The sequence below is a fragment of the Engraulis encrasicolus genome, chromosome 9 (genome assembly GCF_034702125.1).
Source record: "Engraulis encrasicolus isolate BLACKSEA-1 chromosome 9, IST_EnEncr_1.0, whole genome shotgun sequence".
NCBI classification, from domain to species: domain Eukaryota; kingdom Metazoa; phylum Chordata; class Actinopteri; order Clupeiformes; family Engraulidae; genus Engraulis; species Engraulis encrasicolus.
Window position 1 is genome coordinate 38,204,959 of NC_085865.1, and position 16,501 is coordinate 38,221,459.

At 42.0% G+C, this 16,501-nt stretch overlaps 2 protein-coding genes across 5 annotated transcripts in view; both read right to left on the reverse strand.

Moving 5' to 3' along the window:
* The window catches only part of ncapg2 (non-SMC condensin II complex, subunit G2), a 45,366-nt gene extending 30,313 nt beyond the window's left edge, over positions 1 to 15,053 (reverse strand). The window contains exons 1-8 of the mRNA XM_063207092.1: positions 15,017 to 15,053; positions 14,636 to 14,740; positions 14,211 to 14,408; positions 13,815 to 13,929; positions 13,293 to 13,429; positions 3,110 to 3,244; positions 1,808 to 1,902; positions 703 to 859 (exon numbers count right to left, since the gene is read on the reverse strand). Of these exons, the coding sequence (XP_063063162.1) occupies positions 703 to 859; positions 1,808 to 1,902; positions 3,110 to 3,244; positions 13,293 to 13,429; positions 13,815 to 13,929; positions 14,211 to 14,408; positions 14,636 to 14,713 (915 nt within the window). The 5' untranslated portion in view covers positions 14,714 to 14,740; positions 15,017 to 15,053. The remainder of the gene's footprint in view (positions 1 to 702; positions 860 to 1,807; positions 1,903 to 3,109; positions 3,245 to 13,292; positions 13,430 to 13,814; positions 13,930 to 14,210; positions 14,409 to 14,635; positions 14,741 to 15,016) is intronic.
* A 1,209-nt stretch (positions 15,054 to 16,262) lies between these two features.
* esyt2b (extended synaptotagmin-like protein 2b) overlaps positions 16,263 to 16,501 on the reverse strand; it is an 86,152-nt gene continuing 85,913 nt past the window's right edge. For all 4 annotated transcript variants that reach the window (XM_063207100.1, XM_063207099.1, XM_063207098.1 and 1 more), the window contains one exon: positions 16,263 to 16,501. This exon is cut by the window's right edge and continues 1,434 nt beyond it. The gene's annotated coding sequence lies outside the window, so the exon portion shown is untranslated.

A 16,501-nucleotide genomic window follows, 5' to 3' on the forward strand; every position in this document is an offset into this window, starting at 1 on the left:
TAGAGGTAGAAAATAACACTAGAGAGGACGCAGCAATTTGCGACAGCACTGGGAAATGGCAGATGGAGCTTCCCAACTTCCGTAGGTAGTGTAGGTACCTTCAGGCAATGCAAGTCAATGGAGAACACGCCCACCCCCGTCAAAAAATTGACTAAAACTGTGTGAATATGAAGTAACACATTAATCAAAGACCAGATTTGTAATGTCAGGCTAAATATCTACTTAAATCATGTGAGTCGATAAAATACATTTAAAAATAATATCTTTTATGAACATTGTTAGCAACACACTTCAACTATTGTCCTTGTATAGTGTGTTGATGTACATTTTCACATGATTAAGCCATTTTTGACAGAGATGAGCGTTCCGTTCTCCGTTAATTTCCATTTCTGTGATCTACCTACAGATAATGGCCGCTACAGATTGCCGTAAAAAGGGGGGCTGGGTCACCTCTAGTGTTATTTTCTACCTCTATGGATTTAGGTCCCAGCCCAGCCCTTGTTTGTAATGCTGTGGCATGGCGTATTTAAGAAGCTCTCGACCCACCTGTAATGAACCATCATGAACATGTCAGACCTTCCAAAGCTCTCACTCTCTCGACCCACCTGTTGGACTTCGGGCAGTACAGCTGGATGTAACAATGTGACTTGCACCCTATAAAATGAACAATGGTGAACACTTTAGGGTCGTCCCTTCACCCACCTGTCGGACTTTGGGCAGCACGGGCGAGTTGCGGTACAGCTGGATGCCGTGCTGCATGAAGTCCTGGATGCAGGTGGACTCGATCTCCTCCAGGAAGGTTCCGGAAGCCTTGTTCCACGCGCGGAAGTACATCTCTGCCAAGTGCTCCACCTCAGTTCTGTAGACAAGGAGGACCCCAAACAAAACAGTTTTAAATAACAGTAAATAATCCCCTTTCACCTTCATAAGCAATCAAAAAACATTCTTTTGGTTTAATAGTCCCCTTACACGTTCAGATTATTGTGAAGTTATTCTCAGTCAAGTTGTTTTTGTAAGTCAGATAAGTGACATGACTTGTTGGCCCCAGAATAATTAAGGACCAACAATCAATTAGGGCTGGGGCCATATAGCCCAGAACTGATACTGAACTGAACTAAAACCGATCGCTTTTTGCCCAAACGGCAATGAGTGAAGTGTTTCGCAAACACTCAGCACGTAGTCAAGTAGGACACCACGACTTGGTTCATTTAAAGTTAAACAAATTTAAGACTGCTGTAATTGAAGTGGAATTAGTGGAGGCTTTGAACCCACTCGTCTGAGGGTCAGCAGGAAAGGAAAAAAAACACAAAGTAGGGACTGACTACTCTGGCTGCACACAGCTCGCCTGAGGGCCACTTAAACAAATGATTCACGCCTGACTGAGCCTCTGCCACAGTCACCACAGAGCCGGCCGATGGGGCAGCTGCCAAGTAAACTCTGGATGGAGAGAGCACTCCCGTGGGGAGAGGAGGACTGAGGATGGAGTGGAGTGTGGAGGAGTGATGAAGCAAGTGTGTGTGTGTGTGTGTGTGTGTGTGTGTGTGTGTGTGTGTGTGTGTGTGAGTGTGTGTGCGTGTGGTGAAGTTCACTTACAAAAAAGTATGGTTGCTGATTGTTCCAGATGGATTATGGTGAGATCGAGCATGTGTGTGTGTGTGTGTTTGGTGAAATTCACCCACAGTTCAGTAGTATCGTTGCTGCATTGTAACAGCCTTGTGAATCAGATGGATTAAAGTGAGGTGGGTGCAGTGGGTGCAGTGGGTGCAGTGTGTGTGTGTGTGCGTGAATGTGTGAGTGTGTAACTCACTTGCGAGCATACTGCAGCTGATTTTTAACAGTCTTGTGGATCAGACGAATGAAGAGCAAGTCCCAGCTGAAGAGAAATACCAGGAATCGCTTGCCCTAGGAGTAAGAGATGCACATAGACAGTCATAAAACGAAAAATTTTAACAAGTGAACAATAATACCAGTAAAAAAAATAATATGTGGGTGTGTGTTTTTTTGAACCATTAAAAAAAATCTGATGTACATTTACACCCAGCCTTAAACCAGCTAAATGTAATGTGCATGGATTAATGATCAGTAATTTGGAATGCATCTCATCATCACAATCATCATCCCCATCATCATAATCATGAATAATAATAATAATAATAATTATTATTATTATTATTAATAAGACATGTTCATCAATGAACACTAAAAGCTTGGCCTAAGCCATCCACAAGCTTCTCCTCAATTATCATTTCCCACACTTTACATCTGGGAGTCTTCAAGGGCTAGATTACATTCATTTCAGACAACATAGCCATTCAACGAACAGGGGCAGGATGAAAGACAGGTATGACACATTACACGAGAATGGTTAATATGCCACCACAAAACCTTATTTACCGCATTGGGTAAAATCAAATTCAAAGTTAAATTCTAATCTAAACATTTCAAAAATTCAACAGATTTCACCACTCCCATCTGTAATTGGTGCTCAATTAAGGTAAGTGTACAACAGAAACGACCTACGCTACTCGAGTAGCCGAAGAAGTTTCGCTCTGGACATGACATTGGCATGTTTGATTTAGCTAATAACATTACAGCTCTGGCTTGTCAGCTTGGAACCTTCGGAGATATGAACATTCCAATTGGTCTCTGATGAAAAGGGTCATAGCTCATTACCACAATATTAGCTTGATTTTAATCGCTGAATTTCGCTCTGGTCGCTGAGGTTGCTTCGCTCCCGGCGAATTCGCTTTGGTTGCTGTATTTGCCAACCCCCTCATGGAGAAATAATGACTTCCATTGCTCAGGTAGCATAGGTCACTCTTAGTGTACACATATCTTTAGGCAGCTCCAGACCCTCTGTACAAAAGTAAGAGAGTATGCTAAGGCTGGAAGGGTATACCAATAAGACAGTTCAGCAGTAAATCAGGTTACGTTGAGGTTGAGGTAGTGGAAAGTCATCCATCAAGAGCTCCCTCTGAGCCCTATCTGATACCTGCAGGCTAGCTATTGGCAGGCTCAACCAGGTTAACTAAGCCTGGTTTATCACGCAACCATGTTCTTGGAATACCCGGCAGGCTAATGAAAACTGATGTTGTAGCGTCAACCTTACATCGTCTCTCTTGAGGAAGTTGACGTTGAGGAAGCATTTAAGCAGCTGATTGGTCAGTTCCTGTCCCAGCTCTGAGTCCAGGGGCACGCTCAGCAGCGCCTCATGCACGGTCCACAGCTTCTTGATATCCGGTACCTGGGAAAAGCACAGTCAATCAGATCACAGGGGCAAACATCCAATCACATCAGTTATAGGGGCAAACAACTGCCAAGTATTAGGGTCAATATTGTACACAAGGCACTGGAAAACAAGGAACTCGATATACTGTATGAAACAATTTAGGGATGACAGTATAGAGATGTTACAGAATCTGATGACTAATGTTTGGGCAGCTTTAAATGTATTCTTGCACTGTCAGACAGCAAAGTCCTAATTAGTACACTAATAAGAGCAAATTACTAAATCACATGACTTGTGTCTTTGTTTAAGTTGGGGTTTTCCATCAATAAACATACTCTTTAATTGTCACTGTCAGAAAGTATGTTCACCTTGAGGATCAAGTTATGAATAGCAGCCTCAGAGATATGGCCTCAGAGTCGGTATTTTCTCAAAAAAAATATAGCAATAGTGTCTCCTAAACAAAAGGCATAGGCTGATTTTGTTCGCGCTAACAACATGGTTGAAGCCGGTGCTCCCTGGGTAGAACTACTTTGCCTATTCCAACAGCTATTAAACCAAAAAGGTCCATAAACAATCATTAAATACCATTAGTCTCCAGAGAGAGAAAGAAAGAGGGAGGCAGAGCTTTTGAAGAGCACTGAATGGATAGCAGCTCAGCTCAGCTAGCCGTATATGAATCATGCTATTGCTCATAGGCCTAGACACAAAGTGAAATCCATTCCCATTACTTTCCTACGTACACTACACTGAAGTGCATCCAAAGAATCTTTGTTATGTGGTCGTCCACAGCACGGAGCAAGCACTCCTCCTAGTGCCTCTGAAAGAGACACGGACAGAGGCAACACGTTGGTGCTGGCTTATTATTTCCATTTTTTTAAATTCATTTACTTATTTATTTATTTTTGTAGTCATGGTCTGAAGAATTAATTGCACCCTAACAGCCAAGGCAGTCTTTTTTGCCAAGCAGTGGCCTGACAGGACCTCAGAGAAAGAGAGAAAGAGACAGAGAGAGACAGAGAGAGAGAGAGAGAGAATAACTATGAGTGTAGTGTGCGTGCAAGCAAGGGAACGGGCTATAATTGTGAGCATGGCGACGAGAGATGAGGTGATTAACAGAGTTAACGAGCGAGCGCTGCAGACACACACAGCCAGCGGCAGGACACTGTGACCCCACTGGATGACACCTCTACAGCCCTCCTTTTTCAAGCCTGTTCAGATATCAGGCACCGCCACATGATATTTGAAAGTGAAAGTGAAAGCCCAACTGGGAAACTACAACTCCCATTGTCATTGTTACACAGCACTCCAAAGCACACAAGTGCAGAATGCACACATCGAAAGGAAGCCCTCTGGCGGGTCGGGAGTCGAACAGACAACCTTTGGGCTCCAAGTCTGACGCCCTAACTGCTTACCCATGGCTGCCTAAAAACTCATTCAAACATTCATTCATTTTTAAAATTTTATACATCGTTATACTTCAAGTTCCACATTGATCATCTCATTGTTAGTATGTCTAACTTGGATTGAGGGCATTTCTATTTTTGTCAGCTTACATAATATCATGATAGTGTTTGCCTCATTGTACATGGTTGTAGTATTATTTATGCAAATTCATATTAGTAGTGCCGGTGGGTACAGGTCTTTTCGTCGAATGGATTCTTGAGAGGGGACCATTCGAACAAAACGTTGGACCATTCGTATAAGGCAGGGGATCTTTCGTCGAGGACGTTCCGTCTACCGCAAAAGCCTACGAAAGGTCCTTAAAATTGAACGAAAGGTCCTTAAAATTGAACTAAAGATCCTTAGGTTTCAACTAAACGTCCCTTCAGCCTGCCTATATTAGAAATGTAAATCAGCTTTTTTAATGCTCATTTTAACGGGTTTTCTTCAGCCTGCCTATATTAGAAATGTAAATCAGCTTTTTTAATGCTCATTTTAACGGGTTTTCTTCAGCCTGCCTATATTAGAAATGTAAATCAGCTTTTTTAATGCTCATTTTAAGGGTTTTGTTTATTTAAATATGTAAATCAGCTGTTAAGTTTTGTTTTTTTGTTGATTTAAACATGTAAATCTATAAATAAAATAAAACTCATTTTAACTGGTAGGGCTATGTTGTTGGTTTTTTAACGTTTACGTCGTTACATTTTTTGACAATTTACGTTTACGCCCTTACATTTTTTGACAATTATCTAGACAATATTTGAGAAGCTTTTTTTTCACGTCGTTACATTTTTTGACAATTTACGTTTACGCCCTTACATTTTTTGACAATTATCTAGACAATATTTGAGAAGCTTTTTTTTCACTTTTACGCCGTTACTTTACTCCCATCTGCGGGCAGAGAGGCGGGACCAAGCACAGCCTGCTCCCTTTGAATCAAAGCAGTGCGGTTTAATGTGTCTAGAAGTAGGCTATTGACCCTTGTGCTCGCTTTGAATCAGAGCAGCGCGCGTCTAGGCTACAGACTATAGTGCATCTAGAAGTAGGCTATTGACCATTGAGCACATTGTCATGCAGCAAGTTTTCTGACTTTCCGGTAACTTTTTAGATGCGAAGCACCAGCAACAAGATAAAGCTGTCTACCGACACTTTGATGTTTCTGATTCTGAATGACAACAAATAGTTCGCGCATGAGCCAGAAAACAATATAGGTCCTAACAGTGTTGAAAACATTACAGAACCCATGTACCTGTGTTAAGCCCATGGCTACAGTAGAGAGAGAGAGAGAGAGAGAGAGAGAGAGAGAGATAGAGAGAGAGAGAGAGAGAGAGAGAGAGAGAGAGAGAGAGAGAGAGAGAGAGAGAGAGAGAGAGAGAGAGAGAGAGAGGTTAAATCGCTACCTTAACACTGCACAGGAGCGCGTTCTCTCTCCGCCGCGTAAAGGTCTTTGCATGAACAAATGAAATGGTAATTGAATAATAGTTTGCCAGTATTGCAGGGTGTATTAAACCCAGTGTATGTTGGGGTGCAAGGGAGAGCAAGGAAGAGAGCAGCATCTGTGATTAACCGCTTCGAAATGTGTGCGTAAAACCTGCTATTAACCAGTGGGTTTTGTGAAGCTTGGAAGTGTACCGCATTAAAAAAAAGCTTTGTTTGATTTCGTGTTTGTATTTTACTTTGACGTTGCCTATAGTCCTCAGTTTATGGGTATTTTCAGTTGACCCCCTACACGTTTTCTTTCTGTCATGTAGGGTATTGTAAATAATTCGACCGTATTTTTTTATCATTTTGATTTCAGACTTAATTTAGCCCTTCAATCACCCCTCTCCAATTGCAAACTTTACCCTGATAGAAGAGCATTCGCTACCCTGCACGTACTCGTTAAGCATTTATTGTCTGACTGATTTTGGCTGCTGCGAATAAGGTAGGTCTATCTTATAAAAAAGGATCTGTCACCGTTTTGGCTGAAGGTTGACACCACGAACCAGATGACAATTGCAGTCTTGCCGCGGGTCTTGAACAGTGCGCTCTCTTTCCGATTCAGATTGCTTCTTCTGAGAAGGCAACTGGCTACCGCAGGAGAGGGGAAAGGTGGCAATATTATCCACAAGCTTGTTGGATAAATTGTGTTTAGCCTATTGCAGATGAGGTTCTTGAATATTTTGTAGTGCATGGGACATTGACAAGGAAAGGTAGCTATGATATCATCGTGAATAGGTCTTCGACTTTTCAAAATGCCTGCACTCAACATTCAACAGGGTCATTTCACGTGAAATCAGACACTTTGGGACCCGACCGACCCGGATTTCAATCATACTTGGTGTGCCTTTTCAGTAGCAAGGTAGCACCCCAGAACTGCATTGGTTTGAATCTGACACTAATATTAAGGGAGAAACAGACTAGGAAAGGTTCACATGTGAGGGTAGGACACTATACATTCAGCCTTGAATATATCAGTCAGTGTTAGTCACAAAAAGATGCCTGTGGTGTTGTTTGAAAGCTCTTTTCTGGCTCTACATATTACACAATCACCTTGGAATACAACTACTCTCAGAATATGAATTATGATAAATTGAAAAATAAAAAATTGAATATCTAAAAAACTCATATTTTAAAATGGCCAGTTCCTTGTCCAAACGTAGCCGGCAATGTCATGAGCAGCACCTAAAATGCTGGTGTTCGGTTTGTTATTCATTTCAGAGAGAATTTGACTCACAAATATGGCATCATACAGACCACTTACTAATAATATGGTAATACCATAGTAGCATCACATGACAAAACAAAAACAAAACAAAAATGGTCAGTGTCCATGGTCCCAGGTTTCAGAAACTAAGGCAGATGTCAATTTATACACACCAAATGATGATATGTGAATGTTTGAACATTCCTTCTCTGTGTACCTGTGCCATCTTCCCTTTACCATACTTTAAAGAGATAATCAATGGCTACACTCTCATTTTGTACTCTACCAGTGCATTTGAAGCAAGCCAGTTTGCCACAACAGAGATGTACCATCATGAAGCTGAGAACCTGTTGAAAAGGTTTGAATCTGCAAGAACTATTCCAGGTACTCAAAAACTACACAGCTTCTGCCCATTGTCAATGGACACAGTGGAAGTTAGGCCATTTTCAGCATTCAGAGAAGGCAGAGTTGAAAGAGTGAGCTCAGTAAAGGAATGTGTTACATTTTCAAGCATCAAAGGGTATGTTGTAGCTGTACATGATGGCAACTGGTGGCTAGCATGTGCTGAGGAATGTATGCCGAGCACTGGAGAGGTGAAACTGAACTTCCTGCATCCTCATGGGCCATCTCCACCCTTCACTTTTCCCTTCAGACCAGATAGACTTGTCATGGATCATCAGGATGTGCTTCTGGTAGTGGAACCTGTAACTGCAACGGGACGTACTTATACATTATCTATAAAAGACACAGCTGCTGCTTCAAATGCACTGGTAGAGTACAAAATGAGAGTGTAGCCATTGATTATCTCTTTAAAGTATGGTAAAGGGAAGATGGCACAGGTACACAGAGAAGGAATGTTCAAACATTCACATATCATCATTTGGTGTGTATAAATTGACATCTGCCTTAGTTTCTGAAACCTGGGACCATGGACACTGACCATTTTTGTTTTGTTTTTGTTTTGTCATGTGATGCTACTATGGTATTACCATATTATTAGTAAGTGGTCTGTATGATGCCATATTTGTGAGTCAAATTCTCTCTGAAATGAATAACAAACCGAACACCAGCATTTTAGGTGCTGCTCATGACATTGCCGGCTACGTTTGGACAAGGAACTGGCCATTTTAAAATATGAGTTTTTTAGATATTCAATTTTTTATTTTTCAATTTATCATAATTCATATTCTGAGAGTAGTTGTATTCCAAGGTGATTGTGTAATATGTAGAGCCAGAAAAGAGCTTTCAAACAACACCACAGGCATCTTTTTGTGACTAACACTGACTGATATATTCAAGGCTGAATGTATAGTGTCCTACCCTCACATGTGAACCTTTCCTAGTCTGTTTCTCCCTTAATATTAGTGTCAGATTCAAACCAATGCAGTTCTGGGGTGCTACCTTGCTACTGAAAAGGCACACCAAGTATGATTGAAATCCGGGTCGGTCGGGTCCCAAAGTGTCTGATTTCACGTGAAATGACCCAACATGTAAATGGGTTATTCTGTAGTCCAACGCTATCCTGGCAGGAGAATCATTCGTTACAAATACTGCATACACACTCAGCAATTGTGTCTGTTGGTTTTTGTCCTCCAGGTCTTCATAAAATCATCTACCACCGCTGTGATAATTTGACTACACACCGCTGAACAGTTAACAGTTTTTTAGGCTACTGTATTGACAATTGCAGTCATGCCGCTTGTCTTGAACTGTCTCTTCCCGTTCCATATCGTGACAGCCAGATGAGAAGCGCAAAGGTGGGGGCTATCCGCGATCGCAGAGGAAAGGTGTCAATATCCACAACCTCACTGAATAAATAGCCTAACCCTTGAACTGTGGAGCAATTACATATTGTTTAGGTTCTTGAATACTTGGAATTAGCATGGAATTAATTTTCCATTAATAAGGAAACGTGTAAGATTTATCCTCAATCCTCCCCGATAATGTTTTTGTCATAGGTCTAATGTTAATGCCCTCCCCAACACATATCCCAGTACAATATGCGACACACGCTTGGCACAATGATAGGCCTACTAAATGAGTTCAATGTTCTTGCAACACTTTTCCCAAGTAAAGTCAGTTTTCATTTCGAGATTCCAGAGCAAATCAGCTGGTACTGCGCTGCTCGCTTACTGGTCAATAAACGTTGAACTGAACCGTGTTGTGTGCGTGTGTGGCTATGTGTGTACCATCGTATGTCCATGATCGTCCGTGCTCTTATCATGCAAATGACATGTCATGCAGGCAAGGGTGTCCGTTTGATTTCAAAAGTGCTGGCCCGGACAATTACCATAAACCCGAGTAAGGTTTGAAAAGTGCTGGGTACAAGATAAGGCTTCTTCCGATTTGAGGTTTCATGATAAATAGGCCTAGCCTAATACGCATTGGCGTATTGACGCATAATGTGGCCATATTGAAAATTAAAAGCCATCTGCGTTGTCTTGTTTATTTCTGATATCCTGCGCTGAAGTCATCTTTATCATACATATTATTAATGCAACGGTAACTGATTGGTTAACCCATCATAACAACATGTAGCCTTGCATAATGGTGCACGTCAATTTGTTGTCATAACTTCGCTCGGTCCCTTTTGATTTCCTCAAGCAATTCATCCCTTTTGTCATTGTCCCTGTTTTACTGTTAGTCTTATGGACCTAGGGCGTATCGATCACCATTATTTGCCTGAAACCTGCAAACTAAACACTGCATGCGCGCAGCCACACAGCATTCTCTCTGTCAAAGGAACCCTTTCTCCGCGCCTGTGCGGCATTCTCCTTATCGCTCCTAGAATGGCAATACATGTTGGTAGACTTTATTTTGCATAATTCACGATTATCTGGATATATTTGGCTAGGTTACTCAGCAAAGCACATCATTAACGTTAGTGAGGTAACTTTTGGCGTGCTGATACAAACACCAACGGTGAATCACGACGCAGGCCCTATACCCCAAGCATAGGCTACTGAAAAGGTCCATAGCCATCAACGCCCTTTGATAGGCTCTGCCTGTATCAGGATCGATAGGCTATGATGATGGTCAGGGCGCACATCAGTGTTTGGGTTGTCTATGCTTTTTTCTGGAATACTGTCGCCGATTAGATAGAAATGATCCTGTTATGAACCCGAGTTTAGTAGATATCGCGCGGTGAACGAGGCAGCCGGCAAACAGTTTGAAGCGCAATGTGGCTGTAACAAGTTAGAAAGTAGCCAAACCATGTTGCTTGTTAACCTGTTTCAATTATGAGCGTTCCACGAACTATCTTTCTTTGCGCACGCTATAAACTATGGTTAACTATGTATGCTTTATAATGTTGGTAAAGGCGGGATAAGCGGGATAATGTAGGCCTATTTTCCACACGTGACTACGGAAAATACATTTCCCTTCAGAGATAACAGCACTCCGCCTTCGGCGTCGGGGGTGTTATTCGCCCCGTAGGGAAACATTTTCTTATAGTCATGTGTGGACAATACATTATCCCTTAGGCCTACCTTTAAATTGATGTTGTACATTTTAAAACATTTCGTTGATATTGTAGTGGGGCAAACGACTGTAGTTATGAGATGGGCGCCAGCCAGGCAGCAAGACTGCCGTTACCTTTCCAAAAATGAATAAAAATCAGTGACCAACACATTAGAAATAATTCATATCAACACAACGAATATCTTTTCTTATGTTTAGTAGTGCACTTTTGAAAAACCCTCTCAATTTGGAACAGCTCACATCAATGTCTGGCTTTAGCGATTCTTGCGAATGGTGATCTTCTCGGCGCACACTTCATGGTTCCCTCTCTCTTGCTCTCTCGGCTTGTTGCTTCCTGACAGTCTCACCCGCCATTTGAAATTAACTCCATTTTATAGGCTGCACGTGTAGTTACAGGGGGTAACGCTGTTATCTCACTCCGGAGGAGGCAGAGGCAGTCCGTTACAATATAGTATATATAAAATAGGCTATAAAATAGGCCTAATGATAAAAAAGCAGCCTGAACTAAAATGAATAATTAATTTAAAAAAAAAAAAAATAGAGACGCACACACTTTCTACATGGTTCGATTTTTGTTTTCATTGCATTGTGGTGGTAGGCACACAAGTTTGATAAAATATAAAAATAATAGGCTAATAAAATAGGCAGACTAAACTAAACATCTGCCCAGTTACACGAAAGGTCTGCATGGATTGAACGTAACGTCCTTAGGTCTTCTACGAAAAATCCTCAGGTACTGCACGAAACGCCCCATGCCTTCTACGAATGGTCCAACGTTTTGTTCGAATGGTCCCCTCTCAACAATTCATTAGACGAGTCGTCTCGAATTCGTGCCGGGAGTATTATTATTAATTATTAAAATATTTGTATTATTAAATAATCTATTTATTAATTAATTAACCTGTGTCAGCAAATGCTGTTAGGCCTCCTAGCTCACTTTTAAACACTAAAAAGACACCTTTGCTGAAGGGCACTTTTATATCAAAGAGCAATAGGGCAGTTCAGTTTAACCTGGTGCTGACAGATGGCCAATACATGCAACCATCAACACCAACAGAAAAACAGAGGGACGAGTCCAGTTTTTTGCTCTCTCTCTCTCTCTCTCTCTCTCTCTCTCTCTCTCTGATGGCTGATGGATAGACCTCCGGATCGTCACTCAGTGTAACGAGGACGGAATTAACAGATTGGCTCAAGAGTTATTGAGCTTGTGAAGGATAGTTGCCGAATGCTCAGAAATTATAATAGGCCTACTTTATTTCTGATGCTCTTGTGAACTTATTATTTATAAAAAAGCGACATCGCCAACAGAACTGAGTTCTATCAGCTGTCAATCAATGCCGTGCGGAGAGAGAGAGAGGGAGAAAGAGACAGAAAGTTGCAACTTGCAGCATTCCAACGCGACTCCATGTGCTTTATTCGCGCTCTGCTTGCCTTCATTGCCCGTTTGACAGCGCCAGGTTAAACTGAAAATGAACAGCAATGTGCGATGTGGTCACCAACAAAGCAATCTGCGCGAGAGAGTTACACCAGGTGCACGTGCACGTATCTTTCACAATGTATGATGGAATTACTCATTTGATGTGGACAAGACAATTTATTGGTCTCTGTGGTCTGTTGTGAAGGACGGTTGCCGAATTAGGTTAAGTTTTGGCGCTCTTTTCTCTGCTGATAGACGACCTCCAGCCATTTAGAATAAAAGCCTGTCTATTTTTTAAAGCAATACAAAACCAAGCCACCAATGAAAATGTGAACAAACGTCTATAAAAATGACAGCCAATGCATTTTCAAATACGATCTGTGATTGATTTGCACGGCTCACTTCGGAGGGAAAATGTGGCTTGCTGCGCACGCCCAAGTCAAATTTGTCAGTAAATAAACCACAACGCATGGGGTGCCAGGTCAGCCAGGTGGAAAAAAAGAGGCCTTGATGTAGACGTGCCCATAGCCTAGCATACTTGGCGTGATGCAGATTACCGTTATGCGTCATTGTGTATTTATGCAGGCATGGCAGATTTTAAATGTAGTTCTGTTGATTGTGTTGGGTTATAATATTTTTTCTATAACCTTGCGAGCCGCCAAGTCAGGTGTCTGAGGCTCGCGAGCCACGCAATGAGTAACAGGGGGTTAGGGTGTCAGACTTGTAGCCCAAAGGTTGCCGGTTGGACTCCCGGCCTGCCAGGTTGGTGGGGGGAGTGATTAACCAGTGCTCTCCCCCATACTCCTCCATGACTGAGGTACACTGAGCATGGAACCGTCCTGCCACACTGCTCCCTTGGGGGGCTGCCCCCTTGCACGGGTGAAAACATCAAATGAAATTTCGTTGTGTGCAGTGAACACTTGTGTGCTGTGGAGTGCTGTGTCACAATGACAATGCGAGTTGGAGTTTCCCAGCTGGGCTTTCACTTTTCACTCACAATGGTGGGGCACGGCGGTGTCCTGGGACACGGTGGTGTTTACCTGCTTTGTGAGAGAGGCCTGGAAGACGTTCAGCCCAAGATCCTCTTTCCCGTGAAGGCCTTTGGTCCACCAGCATTCGCACAGCTGGAGAATGCTCCCCTTGAGCACCACCTCAGCCTGGGGCAGGAAACTCACATCTGTGGATGAGGCACATACAGAGTACTCAGGGTTGAGACCGGAAAAGGCCATAAAAAGCAGGAAATTTACGACGACGAGGACAACAACAACAACAACAACAACAACAACAACAACAACAACAACAACAACAACAACTGTTAAAGTATGCCGGTCAGTCTGGACACTCCATTTCTGTACTTGTAAATAAGGATGAAAAATCAGAGGCATTCCATTTTTCAATGCAGTATAGTCTGAAATACATAACTGTTCAAAACAGCCAAAACTGCTTGGCCTTAACCTAAGAGAGAGAATAACCACAGAATGCAGTTCTGCATTAATCTGAAGGATTTTAAAAACATTGTCTTTCTCTGAAAGACCACATACATCCACCTGTCTGTCACTCACCATTCAGCATGTTGGCACAGTCCAACAGAGATGTGTACGTGTCTCCATCTTCAATGGTCTCCACAGAGGCCTTGGCCACATCTATCACACCCTGAATCACCTGGATGGCATGTTTCTGAAGGGTACACGAACAAGAGACACAACTTTTAATGAAGGTATACTGCCATGTCAGATGAGATAAGTACAATATAGAACCTCAATGTATACCCCTCGGCACGAATATGGCCTATTGATTTGGTCATCAGTATGCATACATAATTACTAATATAAAAACCATATTCAATTTGATATTGCATCTTTGTCAAAGTTAACAGCAAGTCATTAACATTGCAATTGTGACGGTACCAACGCACTTTACAGTGGTAATGTCAGTACAATATGAAAGCTGCTCCTCACCGAGTCCAAGGGCGTATCCACCTCCATGCCATTCTGGTCCGGTTGCTCTGCTGGCGGAGGTGCATCCCAGCTGTCTGCGGGACAAGCCACCATGACGTCCTGCAGAAGTTTAGCCAGCTTTGCCCAAAGAGTCTGCCGCTGAGACTTTTGCATTTCTTGCAGTAGCTCAGAGAGGTCAAAAGGCTCCGAAGCATCTTTCTGCGTAAAAAAATAAATGAATGAAAAGGGCGGATTGGTATGCAATATTCGGGCAGCAACAATGAAATTCCACACTACTGACTGGGAATAATGGCAGGAATGCATCGAATAAGAACAGCAAGTAAGAATGCTACAATGTATCTGCGACAACCACACCTAAATCATAGTCAAACGGATAGACTTTGAATAAAATAAGTACGTTGTCTCATGTGCCATAGGCTACTTACATGACGTTTGATGAAAGTGATAAATTCCTCCGTCTTACTAATGCAGACGGACTCGATAAAAACGTCCCTTTTCGACATTCTTGCCGAAACTATATTCAGCGACTTCTGAAGAGACAAAAACAGATTTGGAAACGCAATGAGTAAAATATACACACAAATAAATAACACCAGCTGGAAACGCATCAAACACCATGGTCAAAAACTAGCTACACCGCTAAATGTAGCCCTGTCAAAACAACAAAACGTGAAAACAACTGCTCGATATTATGCGTAGCTAAGTAAAACAAGTTATTTAATCATACAAGATCTGTCTTATTGGCTGGCTCAACTGTGCACGAAAGTCCACGGCTGATATTATAAAGTGTAATTATGTAAACTCACCCAAGTTGACAAAGTGTTTTGATTTTCTTGCCTGCGACAAAACACCCGCGCAAAATTGAAGTTCTTGACGTATTCTTGTTTTGGCCAACATTCTGAAATACTGCCACCCTCCGGACTGGTGGAGACTGAACGTTGAAGGCAATGAAATCGCCCACTAGATGGGGATAAAAGCCCACACATGGCAGAATCATACACGGCTCGGAGGAAATGGCTGTCTAGCAGGCTACTACCACAAGGCTGTGCTACTACTGCTTCAATTTAGGCGTATGTATGCATAGGCCTATTGCAGCTCAAAAATGTTGTCACTGACTGGCCTAACCAAAGTTATGATAGGTCTATGGTGCCATATTATTATGGATGACAAAAACAATGTTCTTTTGAATGTAAAATAGATATGAAGCCCTAATAACAATAATATGCCTCAAAGAAAAGCTTTTGAAAAAAAAAAAAACATTATCACACACAGAACTGGACATGGATGGTAAATAAGGTTTTGTTTTTTTTAATCACTGCTATGCATTTGCACACATAGTCATGATAAAATCATTCACCAATCATCAAAACTATTCACATAGGCCTAATCCCACCCAAGTAGTTATCAAATTGAGCAAATTAGGTTCTGTGTGCAATCAGATAGGCTATCTTTTAACAAGTCCATATTTATGGAGCGTAGCCTACTTGACAGTGCTGTTTTACCACTGAACTGGATTTCCAGAGAACCCATCTGTGCTGTTGTCCCACATGTCTGGCTGCTGACTGCTGTAAAACAACATGCTGGCACCTTGCCCAGTTGAGTCAACTCATCAAGCCAATGCACTGCATACCAAATAGACAATGTGCTGTAGTGTAGTCAAGCTGTGAGCCCCCCCCTGAGAGCCCCACCTCTATTTCCTGACCTGATCTTACAGAAATATAAGCGATTGCATGTTGTATATGTACGACACCATATGTGCAGCACACATTTGTCTAAAGAGTTCAGTGGTGGCAACTGGGCTGATGTTCGTTTTTTAATCATAACCCTGCAGAGCCTGTTTGTTATAGTCACAAAAATGTTAACGGCTTTAGTTTAAATATGGTACTTAAGGCTCTATGCACTGTCATGTTGTTATGATGTGGTTGAGTATTTTCATCAGTGAATAGACCCGCCGGCGACCCCATCTGCACTAAGAGGCTACCATAGAAGTAGTCCAATAATCTTCACACAGTGTAGTCCAACAATAATCTTCACACACATAAGTTGTACTTAAGAATTTTAAATTGGGCTTTATTTTATACTGTATTCGATATGCAAGAAAGCATTTACAAAGTCTTTTAATGCTACGGAGACTTAGGGGTGTGTTTCTGCATACCATGAGGACTCCGTCTCTGATAAGGCACAGAGAAAGAATAACAGATAGAGGACAAATCAAACAATATGTGTGTACATACATACAATGAGAATAAAGGGCAATTAATCAAGCAACATTACTGCAAGACTCCGAGCCA